The sequence below is a fragment of the Lolium rigidum genome, chromosome 6, assembly GCF_022539505.1.
Source record: "Lolium rigidum isolate FL_2022 chromosome 6, APGP_CSIRO_Lrig_0.1, whole genome shotgun sequence".
Lineage (NCBI taxonomy): Eukaryota > Viridiplantae > Streptophyta > Magnoliopsida > Poales > Poaceae > Lolium > Lolium rigidum.
The window spans coordinates 74,396,919-74,412,631 of NC_061513.1; the positions used below are offsets into that span (position 1 = coordinate 74,396,919).

General features: G+C 51.3%; 1 protein-coding gene across 1 annotated transcript; it reads right to left on the reverse strand.

Annotated features, from left to right (window-relative positions):
* Nucleotides 1-2,602: 2,602 nt before the first annotated feature.
* Nucleotides 2,603-5,693, reverse strand: LOC124667128 (sedoheptulose-1,7-bisphosphatase, chloroplastic). The gene is made up of 8 exons (XM_047204455.1): nt 5,484-5,693; nt 5,255-5,389; nt 4,964-5,149; nt 4,801-4,882; nt 4,087-4,308; nt 3,908-4,008; nt 3,750-3,821; nt 2,603-3,147 (listed from the first exon to the last, which is right to left on the reverse strand). Exons 1-8 carry the CDS (start codon nt 5,580-5,582, stop codon nt 2,869-2,871), a joined length of 1,176 nt encoding a protein of 391 aa, XP_047060411.1. The 5' UTR covers nt 5,583-5,693; the 3' UTR covers nt 2,603-2,868.
* Nucleotides 5,694-15,713: the final 10,020 nt, after the last annotated feature.

Below are 15,713 nucleotides of genomic sequence, written 5' to 3' on the forward strand. Positions count from 1 at the left end.
TGATATCACCACTGTCCGGTATCCAAGTCATCGCATCACCATCTGCAAGGCTCATGGTATCATCAGAAACTACAATTATCCTCTCCTCAACAGTGGAACCGTTGCTGCCATCATGGTCTTCATGTATGAAAGACATGATCTCCTCTACTGTAGTAATTCTTCCCTCACTATCATTTTCATCTTGTTTCTGAACTTGCTTGGTTTTTTCCTTTCTTTTGTCCTTCTTCCATTATTCACATTGCCACTTGATGTGGCCCTTCTCATGGCAGTGATGGCACACAAAATCATCATACTTGCCTTTTGATTTGGTTCTACTTCTTATTTCACCCTTACTCGGACCTATACTCTTGCTTCTCCCCATGACAGAGTCGCCAACACCTCTGAGTGTGAGAAAGAGTTATCCTTATCAACATTTTTCTAGACTCTTCATTTGGTACCTTGGTCTTCACAAGATTCCAAGTGACAACGTCATTAGGTTTGAATTGCACACGGTGACCTTAAAAGTCTCCCAAGTATCCGGGAATGAGCCAAGTAGCAGCAAGGTTCTCACTGAAGATAGCTGATTTATAATGCCCTAAAATTTATTCACACGATCTGCAATTTGAGTGCCCTCCTTGTACCTCAAACGCATCAATCTCTTGATCAAGAACATCTTGTTGATACATTCTTTGCAATCATATAATTCCTCAAATTTCTGCCATAAGGTGAGTGCATGTGTCTCATCAATGATATGGTTCAAAAAATTTCATCGAACCACTGTCGAATGAACCCATAAGCTTGTAGATGAATTACCCCCACTAATCTTCCTTCATATCCCCAAGCATCGCACATGAGAACACCGACTTCCAAAATTTCTTCACATACAGGAAATCCTTCATATTGCTCTTGCAAGCTTGATAATTTGTACTATTCAATGTTATTATTTTGTTGGTATTCACTTCCATATTTCATACAAGAAAATACACTCAGCTCAAAACAAATGTGGCTTTGAAACTCGAGTACAAAATGAACCTCAGCTCTGATACCACTTTGTTGGGGCAGAACCCCACTATGTCTGTATGAAAATAGATAAAATTCGAGGATAGCTTCAACCAACAGGTATGCGACAGGAAAACAAACACAAACACACGCACAAGTGACACAATGATTTACGTGGAAAACCTCCTCAACATGAGGAGGGAAAAACCACGGGTATGGACCAACTGGTACACAAAAGATTCCTTATAAGCAACCTAGGTACATAATTTTCTCTAGACATCTAGAGATTACAACACACTTCTCCTCGTTTCCCACCGGTAACAACAACAGCAACCACAAGAGATAAGATACAACAAAAGCAAAGATATTACAGTTTTGTCCTCATTGGTAATGAGCAAACTGATCTTAAACCGTAGATCCAATCAGCACCAACTTTGGTAGACAGGTAGACATATGAGTTCCCAACATACTGACCAAAAATCAGCTCAATCCAGTCCCTGTCCAAACTGTTCATCGCCCAAAACTGCTATGTACTAAAACTGTAGTCGTCCGAACTGAGTTAACCACTCTCAAATATGATTCTCCACTAACCCAAATCTCAAACCACCAAGTACTCAAAGTAAGGAACAAGTTTATCGAGTTTGGAGCCGATCCAAGAACTTTTGAACCTCCAAACACCCGCTTGAAGATAGACCGGTCAAATCTTGAAAAAAGACAAAAATCACCTCTCATTTTTTTCCCTTTCTTCTTACTTGGTTGTGGTGTTCGAGTGTGTTCTCTCACCCTCTCATAACAGCGGTCATGTTCTGGTTTGTTTACCTTGCTATTAATTTTGGTCACCAAGGGTGACTAGAGTTTCTCTTTATCTATCTCTCAAGGAGGCAACACAGTTCTTTAATGCGGATCTTCATCAACGGTTGATATATGTTGAACTTTTTAGACTGATGTTTGGCTGCCAATACACCTCAATGTGGAGGACTTGATGTCGGGGTGCCCTGCAGGCCTTCGTGGAGCCAAGGGATGTGGCGGTATAATTTCTTTTTTTTTAGAAAAAGTCCTGTGTCAATTTCAGTACCTGTTTTGTCACTCGAACGTGCTTGTGCTCTGTTATCCAGCACCCGGATCTGAGTTATCCAAGTCGGTTTGTTGGACATTTGCTTTTTTTTAGAGCTATTGGACATTTGCTAGAGTTGATTTTTTCTAAAAGAAAGAGTACTCTTCTTTTAACTCGTAGGCGCTGCCCAGCGCGGCCAATTCTGCGCACCACCGTGCAGATTGCATGCGCGCTACGTGCAGAGCTTTGTGTCATGTCATGCATCCTACTGTAGTGTACAATCTTCCATATAAAAACCATCGAACGGTCATCGCACGTAGCAAGAGGTCATCGGCGCGGTCAGGATTTGTAAACACGGGCTCAGATCAGCACGGTTGGTCGGGGTTTCAGACAAACTGCTTTCTCAGGAATCAGAACGTCATGCCACTGCTCCTCTCGCGCACCCATACCGTGGACTGTTCGAGCCTGGTACGTGGAAACATCGCGACATGGATTCCATTGCTGCCCTGTTGTGTGACAGCGCGAAGAGAGATCGAGCAGCAAAGTTGCAGAGAAGGAGACGACCACAAGTGTTGCCCAACTTAAGTACTTATCGTAGACATGCAGACATGTGATGGCACAAGTGTTGCCATGGACACACCACCTCGTTCAGAATGTTGCACCGCAGAGGAGACACATGGACAAGAGGGGAAGAGTTCTACAAGCTCGTCTGTCCACTGCATTGCCAGTTCGCGTCACAACATGCTTGGACTCTATACCGGGCAGCAGTTTGAGGTCAGGTTTCGTGTCTCACGGCCGGCCCCAGACAAAAACGTAAGGGAAAAAATAATGCTGAATTAGACGGTGGCGCCGACGGCGGCGCTGGCGAGTCTGGAGGAGCCGTAGAGCGTCTCCTCGAACCGGATGATCTCGTTCTTGGACCCGTAGGCCACCTGGGTCCGCTCGTCGAGCTGGGTGATCACCTTGTCCAGCACCGACTGCTTGCCGTCGCTGCTGTGCCCGCCGGCCTTCTCGATCAGGAACCCCAGCGGCGCCACCTCGAACAGCAGCCGCAGCTTCGCCTTGGCCGTGGGCGACGTCACGTTGGTGAAGATGCCCTTCTCCTTCACGATGATCTGCATACATCATCGAACACATCCATTCAGACTCACGCACTGAAAAAACTCAGTGCAATGGAGTGTATGCAGGGAAATCTATGGAAGCAAAGCTCGTTCGCTACGTATGTCCCAGTCGACAGCACGGCCTTGCTTAAAGCAGACGCTGGTACAGGCTTAAATAGTTCGATCGCATGGGCTCGCGGTGGAACAACAGTTCGTGCCACTCACAGCTGCGAGCACCCAGCCAAATTTTCTTGTTCCCAAAAGTTACATTGCATTGTCTGAAAGACTGTATCTCTTTGGCGCGAAAGGTGTTGAAGTGGAACTGACATGACTGATTGATCATGGAGGTGTTCAGTGTTGCGTCGAACAGGCACTCCTGATCATCAATCCGATCATCGGTACTGAAATCTACAGTCATCCCATGCATTTCGGTGTACCATATATCATTAATTATTAGTTTTGAGAAGGAAGCATTTTGTTGGGTCTTTGCAAATTTCAGTGCACCATGGTAACTGATTTACCATAAAGGTGTTCTCAACGCTGGATCGCGTAACATTTGTGGTTTCTGAAGATGTGAGCATGACTGGTAATAACTGAAGAGCTGTTGATATACGTACCTGGTTGACATCAGGAACCATTCCTCCAGTGTAACGCAGCGTGTACTTCTCCTTGACATAGTAGTTGACAAGCTGACGGTACACATTTTCCAGTTGGTAATTTCCGATTAGAACTCTTCCAGTTGTTAAATAAAACCAAAACTGTAAGAAGTTAGCACCTTGTCGTAGTCAGGGTTATCGAATGTGGCCCTCAAGTTACCAGGGGAGAACATTTTCCCTTCACTGATGGTCGTGGTGTCCTTAACATGCTGCCATTTGCCTGCAACATTTGAAGACCTTCGATTACTATCACATTTCGTACAGATGTTTTATTGGATACTTCAGAACTGAAGCAAACCTTCGTCAAGGAGGAGGAATTCATGTGTTCCAGGACAGTCCTTGAGGGCAACAACGAAAGTGGTGCGAGGGCCGTAGATTCCCATGGCAGCAGCAACTTGGTCGCCACCGGTGACGCCCGTCAGCTTGTCGCCCGGCCAGACACCGAAGATGGTTCCCACGGTGAAGTTGGTGTCCACGATGCTGGAACCGTCGAGGGGATCGAACGCGACACTGAATCCGCCTGCGGGATCACATTATGGCAGAATCAAGCCGATCAGAAATACAGTACAAAATGCCAAATTCTTGACTAGTTTCTGCATTTTCTAACCGTTGGTTAAAATGAAACCTGTGCAAGTTGCGAGCTATTTAAGCTCTGGATCACATTAAAACGAAGAAGCCGGTGACTGGGTAGTTCATATTGCTCTCCAAATTAGGTTAGTATCTATGGCTAGAATCAAAGAGGACACAATGGTTACATGTACTGACATGCTGTTTCAGTGTTGTAGTTCTCTGAAGGTGCGAACGGGAACATATGTTTTGTTCAGTAGCAGTGGCAGTGGTGTTGCTAGTGAAGCACTGAGCACTGTCCAGTACTATATATTCAGGCATAGGAGCTGCGCGCGCTCAGTTAAGAATACACAGTTAAAACATAAGCTGATCGTTGGTCTCCTTAATAATCTTATCGAGATTTGGACTTGTGCTCTGTTTATAGTGACAAGAAATCGAGATGTACCTTCGACTGGGCCACCCATGTCCTGGAGCTCAGGCACTTCCTCGGAGCACGCATACTTGCAGACATGGGAGTACTCCAACGCCTGCATATGTAAGGCAAGTGAGATGGAAAGACGAGACGTGCACGCGCGCGCGTAGAAAGCATTCGATCGATCGCGTCTCACCTCGAAGAGGAGCTTGTCGGCAAGCATGTCAACGGCGAGCTGCTCGTCGCCGAAGGAGTTGACGCACGCCGTGCCGCCGCAGGACGCGGTCCTGACCTTGAAGGCGATCGTCCTCATCGCCTCGCCCATGCAGATGAGCAGCCTGATGAGGTTCTTGTCCGGCGTCGCCTTGGTCAGGAACTCCTCCTGGCACCACACAAAAACCCCCAAAAAAATGTAAGCTTCGCGTAAGCTGGTGCGTGCACACGGCACATCCCACACTGTTGATGGATGTTGTACAACAAGACGCACCAGGCTGTCCCCGATCGCGCACCGGGTGGTGAGCGCCGCGCGGCTCGCCGCCTTGGATTGCCTCCCCGGGAGCGACGTCCTCGCCGTGTTCGCACGCAGCGACTCGCCGTAGAACGAGGTCGCCGGCCTGGCAGCCTGTGCCGCCACATTACCCGTCAGTAATCAGAAAGAAAGAATTGCTTCGCGCCGATGAGCACACAGTACTCTGCAGAACAACATTTGCGCGAACCTTGGGCCTGTAGGACTGCGAGAAGGACATGGCGGCGCAGCACGCTGGGGAGCGCGTGGCGGCCCCGCGGGCGTAACCGGCGGCCGCGACGGTCTCCATTGCTGCCGGCTGCTGCTGCTGCTGTAAACGACCGAGTGTAATCTGGCCGGCGCTGACGAGGAGAGAGAGAGAGAGAGAGAGGGAGCTTAAGATATCGCAAGAGTGGTATTAGCCGTCCTGCGTTTTTACGTCGCGTCCGCAGCGAGCTCGGCCGGGGGATTTGGCAAGGAATGGATCACGCGCGGCGGGCGCACGACTGGACCAGAAAAGCCGTCGCGCGGGAGAAGATAGAGCGCGACCACCGTTCGTGCTTTGTGTGGCCCTCTGCTGCTGGGATGAGCCGACGATCGACGAGATGGAGCGCCCGATCGACCGGCCCGGCCCGGCCCGGGGGCGTACGGCGCTTCTCCTGTCAACTTGCGCGCTTGCAAGGGACAGACTGGTTGCCACTTCAAGCACACTCAATTTTCAAACTTCAACCAGAGATAAATTTCAGATTCTGCCTAACATAATTACATACACTCCACTTAGATGCTGAGTTTTGTTCTTGTAAATACTTTTCTTCTCTTCTAATCAAATGGCTTTTACCCCTGAAAAATGACATTTGTTGACAGTATCAAATTAGTGAGATAGTGGGGATTATGAGAAGCTATTAGGGTGGCTCACACATAAGATATGTGCTGCTAGCCTGATGACTCGATCTAGTCGACAGCGGTTTCCCACCCCGAACTCTCATCCGGCAAGGGCCTTGTACCCTCTGATTTGTTTCATATATATCTCTTTTTCCGTAACGGGAAAACTGTTCAAGGGTACATATAGAAGGTTTTAGGTCAAAACAAAGGCGGTGGAACAGAAATTGACAAAATTAGACAATCGAGGGGAGCAGGGCCCTCCTTGGCCCGTCAAGCATATAGGGGCGCGCCATGGGTCTTGTACCTCCCCTCTTTGGGCTTCTAAGGTCCATCTTGATCATGTTGAATTTGTATTTGAAATATAGGAATGCTAAATTATTCCTCAATTAATTTGGGAGAGAGAGAGAGAGAGAGAGAGAGCCCGTTGTGTTGGAGTTTAAGGAAGTGGCCGCCATCGATGGCTGCACAGGATGAGAGGTGGGGTGATCAAACAAAGAAGCTTACAAATAGAGTTTTTTCATTCTCTTATTTTATGATCGGGTGGACCTTAGGGGTAGGATGGTCAAAGTCTAGAAAAAATCTATACGAGGGGAAAAGTTTAACTTGGGTACTTGAATATGATTTTGATCTGGTTTTGTATATGCTACATAGTCAACAACATGTCAACTCTGGGAAGTGCCAAATATATGCCCATAGCAATGTTATAGTGGCATATTGAAAATTAAATTTTGGGTTGTGTTTAGCCAATTGGGCAAATTCGCAATGCGACAATAACAATCATATTTCTAATTAACTACTTCACCAGTAAAGTACAAAATATTAGAATAAATAGATAATGGAATCTACAAAATGAATTTAAGATGCCCTCGTAATTTCAGGTCATAGTGAGTAAGATTTTTCAAGAACACGCGCGAGCCTCGCATGTCTTCATTCATTAAGATAGAAAGAGTTTACAACATCAGCACACACAGAGAAACAGAAAAAGGAGGAAGGAAGGGCCATAAACCCCAACCTTCCCACCTAGCGATCTAAGTGATTCCTCCCTGATCTCCGCTTCCGCACAGCTTGGCCGTTCTCCAGAGAAGGAACTTCTCCTTGATCGTCCTGACGAGCTCAGCCGGGAGTACTGCCGCCTTGTCAAAGACCCTAGAATTCCGCTCTAGCCAAAGCTCCCGTGCCACCAGAATCACCAAAGAATTCATCTCCTTTCTATGTTTCTTCGGCGTCGCATTGGACAGCGCTGGCCACCAAGTGCTTAGCCGATCATCTGCAGCGGGCGTGTGTCGATGCATCCTCATGGGGAGCAACACGTGATACCACACCTCTCTAGAAAAAGAGCATTGAAGCGTCAGATGCTCCACCGTTTCCTCCTCCTGGCAGCATAGGGTGCATAGAGGCGGATGCTGCAGCCCTCTCCTGGCGAGGCGATCAGCCGTCCACAGCCTGTCTTTAAGTGCCAGCCACATGTGGATTTTATGCTTGAGTGGTGCACCCGCCGTCCATAGCTCCTTGGCGCCAGGCATCTCAATTCTGCCAATGAAGAACATGTTGTATACAGACTTCGCGGAGTATGCTGCATTGGGTGTAAGGCGCCAGCTAATCACATCAGGTAGTTCTTCATTGACATGCAGGCTGCTTACGGCTTCCCACAGGTCCATGTACTCCACAAGCGCCTGGACGGATGGAGTTCCTTTAATCATATGAGCCCACTCATTCCCAGGCAGGGCCTGGGCCACCGAAGCTTGTAGGCTGGCCGGCTTGATGTGCTTCAACAGGTTTGGCGCGAATTGCGCAACGCTGCGGTTTTGAATCCATGGATCCACCCAGAATTTCAGGCGCTGTCCATCCCCTAGCTGACAGGATATTGCCGCCCGAAACACCTCTTCCGCTTGCTGAGGCAGCGCGAACTGCAGACCCTTCCAGGGCTTGCCTTGATCCTCCAATTCCAGCCAACGCCAGCGTGTTCGTAACGCCAAATTCAGCAACCTTAAGTTCTTCACGCCCAAGCCACCAAAGATCTTCGGAGAGCAGATCATTTCCCATGCCACCGCACACTGCCCTCTTCTTGCTTCAGTAGATGCAGACCAGAAGAATCCCCTCAACAGCTTGTTCACTCTGTCGAAAAACCAAGGGGGCAAGTCGAGGGAGAGCAGGTGGTAGATTGGCGTTGCAGTTAGCGTGGAGTCAACTAGCACTAGCCTGCCACTCCGTTCGAGCATCCCGGCCTTCCACCTGGGCACATGCGCAGCAACCTTGTCCACAAGAGGCTGCAGGTCTCCCTTGGAGAGTCTGACGAGAGATAGGGGAAGTCCCAGTGCTTGTCATCGGAAAATTCTTGATTGGGCATTGGAGAACGTTTAGCAAGTTCTGCAGGTCCATACCCTCGCATCTGATTGGCGAAGCCGAGCTTTTCGCAAGGTTGCATCGCAGCCCGGATGCCTCACCAAAAAGGTGCAGGATTTCCCGTGTAGTTTCAGCCTCCGCCAGAACAGGCTTGATCATGAGGACCACATCATCGGCGAACAAGGACAGCCTATGTCGCATTCCGCTTCGAGCAAGGGGAGCAAATAAGCCATGCTGCTCCGCAAACTTTACCACCGCCGAGAAGACATCCATCACCAATAAGAACAGGGTGGGAGAGATCGGGTCGCCCTGGCGAAGCCCCTTTGCATGCCAGAACTTAGCGCCTGCACTTCCATTGATTAGCACTCTGGTGCTTGCGGTTGACAGGAGCGTTGCCAGGCGCGCAATCCACCTCGGCCCGAATCCTCTGTGTCTCAGAATTTGAACCAGGAACGGCCAGGATACGGAATCAAACGCCTTAGCCATATCGAGTTTCAGCATGAGCGCCGGCATTCTTCTGCGATGGAGGCTGCGGATAGAGTGTTGAACCAAGAAGAAGTTGTCTTGTATGGTTCTTCCCTTGACGAATGCACTCTGATTGTCGTTGACCAGCTGTGGGAGGGGGGAAGCGAGTCGAATGGCCATTGCTTTAGCTACGATCTTGGCAATACTGTGAATCAAACTCACCGGCCTGTAGTCCCCAATGAAAGCAGCCTCTTCCTTTTTTGGCAACAATGTGATGTATGCCTCATTGAGACGTGCGAAGCCCCTGCTGTCCGCTGACTCAAAGCAAGTAATCGCACGCATAATTGCATCCTTGACAGTCGACCAGCAAGACTGGAAGAAGCGCGCCGTGAAGCCGTCCGGTCCTGGTGCCTTGTCCGGCGGAAGCGCCTTTACCGCCGCCCATATCTCCTCCTCAGAGAGCGGAAGTTCAAGCGCCGTAGCGTCCACAGCTGGCAGGTCCAGCATATCCAGATTCAGCGTGAAGTCACGTCGGGACGGCTCGCCAAGCAGTTCAGTATAGTGCTCCGCAGCCAGTTCTTCCATCTGGAGCTGCTCCGTCACCAATTCGTCCCCCTTGCGCAGCCTGAATATGTGGTTCCGTCTTCTGCGATTGCTAGCATGCAAATGAAAGAAAGCAGTATTCGCGTCGCCCTCCTGCAACCACGCAATCCTCGATCGTTGGCGAGCGATGGTTCTCTCCAGGGAAGCTAACCCCAGGACCTTCTTCTTTAGCTGGCTCCGTAGCCAGTGCTCATCATCAGTAAGTTGCCTCCTGTCAGAGGCTTTGTCCAGCTGGAATATAACTTCATTGGCAAGTAGGATTTGCTCTTTAACATTCCCCACACGTCGCTGGCTCCATCTTGTAAGCACTCGCGCAGTCGCTTTGAGCTTGCATTGCAAATCCAGAAACGGATCTTGTTTCTGCTCCTCTTCAAACCAGGCCGCTGCAACTGCCTCTCTGAAACCGCTGATTTTGGGCCAGAAAGCTTGGAAGTGGAACCTAGATTTCCTGTGCATCGACACATTTGTGGACATCATAATCGGACAGTGATCAGACATCGAGGACGAAAGCGCTTGGAGCAGACAGTGCGGGTGTCGTGCGTCCCAATCCACCGTGCAGAACCAACGGTCTAGCTTTTCCATCGTAGGTGTTCTCCTCTCGTTGCTCCACGTGTATCGCCGCCCAATCAGAGGCTGCTCTTTGAGCTCTAAGTCATTTAGCAGTCGTCTAAAACGGCCCATCATCCGCCGATTCAGCATGGCATTGTTTTTGTCCGCCGCATCCAGGATTAGATTGAAGTCGCCCGCTACTGCCCAACATCCTGGAAAGGTTCCGCGAACCGCTCTCAGCTCATCCAAGAAGGGGACTTTAAGCGAATCGTTGGTTGGCCCATATACAGTTGTTAGCGCCCATGGCTCACCGCCAGGGAAGCAGAGTTCCACCGTGACGGAGAACTGATCCACTTGTGAACGAGTGACAATCACCTTGGAAGATTGCCACGCCACGATGATCCCGCCAGCGGTGTTCACCGCGGGCAGGGCAACGAAGGAATCAAAACACGGACCCAGAATTCTTCGGACCGCGAAAATGTCTACCGCCGCAAGTTTGGACTCCACCATGCATACCACCGAGGCCGCAGCCTCCTCCACTGCCGCTCTCACCACCGTCCCTCTGTTTACCGCATTCAACCCACGGGGGTTCCACACCACAATATTTTCGTTTTGCATATTCATGGGAAACAACCTGCTGTAACCACGGTCCTATCCACCAAGGATCAGACGAACATGTCCTCTGGCCCAGAGGCGTCGAGGAAGAACAGCTTGGCCAGTGCTTCGATCCTAGCCTGTGAAAGGGGCCCCTGGAAGAATTGGGCATATTTGTCCAGGCAGTCAACTGGCGGTTCGCCCTCTACATTACAGATTCCCAGTCTTGTCATCAGCACCTGCTGCGCGCGCTTGAGGATGGTAGTGGGCTGCGTCCTCGATTTGACGGCGATGCGGGCGCTCCTTCTGCATTGCTCTTCGGGAACGAATAGGCGTCTTCTTCTGCCCCGCTGGACATTAGGCATGGGAAGGAGCGGGTTGTCGATGTGTTGCCGGATCTGCAACAAGACGTTTTGCAGCTGCCCAGATGTAGCCAACCCACTACCCAAGTCCACCGGTGTGCTTGGCAGGGCGCCCGCTGCCCTGCACTGTGGCCGGGGGGTGAGAGAAGCACTTCTTCGCGAGTGATTATGCGAGGCTGCCCTGGCCGGAGATGCGGAGCGTGCGCGACACGGGGACCCCTCCCTAGACCTGGACTGGTGGGCGATAGAGTGTCCATGGCCCGGATCCTCCTCAACCTCCAGAAGAGCCGGCTGTGAGTCCGGCACACAGCTTTCGTGCACAGAGGATCCCCCCTCTCTGGCTGGGGGGCAGGAAGCTTCCCGAGACGACCAACGATCCGATACGCTCAGATCCCCAAACAGACCTCCACGGCCGATCCCAACGACAGAATCCGCGATCTCCTCCTGCCACAACGGTCCAAGCACCAAGGTGGGGGACAGCCCATCCTCTGTCCTCACATCAGAGCTGGGAGCCCACCTGCTCTTTAGCTGGACGGAGCCACAGGAGGATGCCTCGTGTCCGCATCCCATTGGATTCGTACTGTGCCCAGCTCCACTACGCCCTGCAAGCCTGCTTTCCGCTTGGCTGTTAGCGGCGTGGCGGACCGCACATGGCCCACTTTGACCGGCGCCGGCCCCACCAACGGTCGGAATACGAACAGTGTCTGCTGGCGTCGGCGACATCGAGCCGCCGTCATGCCGCTGGTGAAGGAGTCACCCCCGAAATCCGACGAGTCCGGAACCTCCTCCGGCGGCGAAAAACCTCCTCTTCCGCCACTCGAGGGACCGCTTGACGGAGGCGGAGACGGAGACCGTCGCGGCGGTGGTGGTGGCGGCGGCGGTGGTTGATGCACAGGGCCGGACTCCTCTCCAGGAGCAGGAGCAGCCTCCACCGAGCGCCGGATACGCACCTCGTACCGTAGCGCCCGCGCCCTGCGCATGGGCGGCGCACCCCGGTGCCTACCACCCGGTCGCGTCTCCATCGCCGGCTCCTCCACGAACAGCCACCTCGAAGAGGGCAAGCTTTCTGGATCCGGGGTGCGCACCCAGATCTTGAAGGCAGACATGTCGTCCCTCCTCGCCGTCTGGGCGTCCACATCGACGACGAAGCCGAAACCCTCCATGAGAACGTCCGCCGTGCGCCGGTTCCACGCGTGCCCAGGAACCCCAAAGAGCTCCAAGGGAACCAGGAACGGCAGCTCAACCGCGGTGGCGTGAGCCTGCCGGATCCACCCACGCAGCGATAGGGAGAACCGGGGGGCATGAGCCAGCCCCTGGCCACCATCCTATCCCGCAAACGCCTATCTCCGCAGAGCACCAGGAAGTCCTCCGGAGAGAACGACCTGATGGACATGTCACTTGGCCCGACGCCAAACTCCGTGTGCAGCAACGCCGCCGCGCTCGCCAGATCCACAACCGGCCGAGTCCCAGTGATGGTGACCACCACAGCCCGCCGCAGCTGCTCCTCCATATGATGTATTTCTTCAGAGAACTCGAGGTTGCATGGCCTGGCCGGCGGCGTTGCCGGCGGCTGCGGCTGACGCGGCGCCGCCGCCGCGTGCGCCCTGGACTGGCCAAAGGGCACGCTGAAGGAGGGGCCACGCGCCGAGCTTTCCTCCGAGCCCTCGCGCACCACGTTGCTCCACGAGCGATCCAACCGCACCGCCCCAGGAGGCGGCGGCCCCGGAGGTGGCGGTGGAAGCACCTGCCTTTCAGGGCCTGCCGCGCCGCCAGCAAGGTTTCCGGGCGCCTCCGGGCTGGGCGGCCTTGGTGAGCCGGAAGGGCTCCTGGGTCTTTTGCACCCCCGCGACATGTGCCCGGCCTCGCCACAGGCAATACACCGAACATCGTTCGTGCACTCCCGCGAGATGTGGCCCGGTAGGGCACAGTTGTAGCACAGGCCGTGGAGCCCCGCCGGGATGTACCTGTGCGGCGGCGGGTGAGCCGCCGGAAGCTGCGGGCCTCTCCGCTGCCGCCTTGGCTGCTGCTGGTTCCGCTGCCCCTCCTGCCGGCGGAGAAAGCGCCGCCTGCGCCTAGATCCTACCGCCAACTGCCACTCCTCCGCTCGCCGCTGCTCGCCGCCACCAGCCCCCACGCCGTCCATGGCCATGGCTCTTGCCCCCGCCGCCCCAGATCCGAGCTCGACGGACCCCGGGGACGACAGATCAGAGTCGGAGAGAGCCACCCTGCTCCCCCGCGACCAGCTCCGCGAGGCGGCCGCCACATCCGCCGGGCACGGGGCCTTCTCCGGCGCGGCCATGTGGGCACGGTGGCCGGGGCGGTTGGCGGCGGCGGACGCGCCTCCTCTCTCTTGCTCTCGCTCTCGCTCTCCTCTCATGTCGATATAGAGCTCGTATCTAGATTTTTGCAGGACTAATATAGTGAGTAAGATAAAAGTGTTTTTTTTTCTACCAATGTGGTTGCCCAATCACCTTATTGTACCTTATTATAATTTGTAAGAACTAACTATCTTGTATGTGTGTTTCTACTAAAAGTCTAAGAAGTTTTTACTGTACACATAAGAGAAAATAACTTATTGCCCATAAGATATCAAGTACTAGTGTAAACAGCTAACACAACTTTGCGTTGCAAGTTGTCAAATTTTCGTGCAACCTTGTGTATCTTCCACTAATTTCTACTTGGATATATGAATATGCGGGACTGAACTAAATTCGACTTTTTGGTAGCCCAGTGGCTTTTGGTCCCAATCGGAAAGTGTGAATGGATTTGTTTGAGCTCCTTGCCTAACGACAAAAAGAAATTAGGAATTTAGGAGAGAATTGATAGGTTTAGGCATTCAGAGCTGGACGATCTTATGAAAACCTGTGAGCTAGAGTCAAAAATCGAAAAGGAGAGATCTGGCTGGGAGTGTTGTTGAGCTATTACCCTTTCTTCAAATGATGCCTGCTTCCAATCCGTTGTTATCGCTCGCCGCTCGGTCACTTCCTTTTCCACCAAGTGATTCCTTCAGTTTCTAAAAAAGAGGTTGTTTTCCGAATACCTAAATAGCATGCTTTGAAGGATATTAAAGAAATAATACCATAATCTTTAGTCATAGTCAAACACATCAAAGTATTTAAAACTATGGTACTTTGATGTGGCTGGATGTACCTAGATATATACCAAATAAGATCTAGATACATCTAAATTTTAATAGACATCAGAGAAGCTTCATGGAACGGAAGAGTATTTTAAGAAAAAATAGTATATCAAAATACTTCAAACGAACATTCCTACCAAACACAACTGAAACTTTTGTTGATTTTGCTTTCTTATTATGAGCATGGCCAGTTTTTTAATGGAAATTGATGGATTCCGAAGATAATTCCTAAACCTATTGGGCCAATGGACCAAGAACAGCCGGATCCCAAATCGAGACGAAAGGCCCATGTAAGGAGTTTCCTGTTATTAAGTCAAGGATAGATGGATAAAAACCCTTAAAAAGGATAGGTGGATAAAAAAATACCACTCATACCACACACAATTGGCTAAACAAAGATCTTGAAGGATAGGTGGATTCCTGATCTTTCTCCATCGCTTGTGCACCCTCTAGTACCGATTCCAGAGAACCAAATAGTTGATACACTGATCCTGGCTGGCTCGCGTACATGGGATGTGGATCTTCTCCACACCATTTTTGATGAGGACACAGCAGCAAAGATCCTTCAAGTGCCGATCAGCCAGCACATCGGCGACGACTTCGTTTCATGGCCACACACTCGTTTTGGTGTGTATTCAGTGCGTTCAGCGTATAATCTCGCTCGCTCTAGTCAGTTCATGGTTGACCGCAACCGGAATGGAAATGGTTCGTCCTCTATGTTCATGGATGACACGAAATCTTGGAAAAAAATTGTGGACTGCTAAGGCCCCGAGGAAAATGAAGATCACTCTTTGCCGTTTTGCACATAATTCCTTAGGCCTCGTTCGGTTCCTGTGGTATCAATCCACCCAGGGATGGACCCACCCGGGGGTTTGGGTGAACCCGCTCTCCTCACCCCAATCCCCACTCTTCCCTTCCCCCAGAATTCTAGCGATTATTGTGGTTCGGTTAAAACCCAATGTATCCGGCACTGCACAGACCATCATCTTTTACACAGTACTGATTCTCACACAGTTATAACTTAGATCGATACTCATACAGCTAAAACTCAGATCATACTCATACATAACATTACCGAGACAGTGTTCGGATTCAGATGGTTGTGAACCTGATACTTTCTATGAGCAACAATCTGCATATAAGCATTTGGTTTCATTATTGCCTACTCTGCTTTTGAATTTTCGTTGCCACAATCCCGGCAAAAGCGTCGTGACCAAGCTCTTCTGGTTCTCCTTGCTCTTGAGCAGTAGCACCTTGCCAGCTCTATGATCCATCCATGTATTCCAATGTGTCTTGGAGCATCGCCAGCATACTCGAATAGTGCGCCATCACAAGCATGCCATTCAGGTCCTGCACCCTGATCGCCACACCACCGTGGTGTAGCGCCACGCAGAAGGAGTCGTTGCGTGCAGTATCAGCCGTGGTGTACCACCAGAGCCATCATCTGCATGTCAAGAAATTGTTCGCGGCGACATGTGGCCTGCTGCCGCCTCCTTGGAGTGGC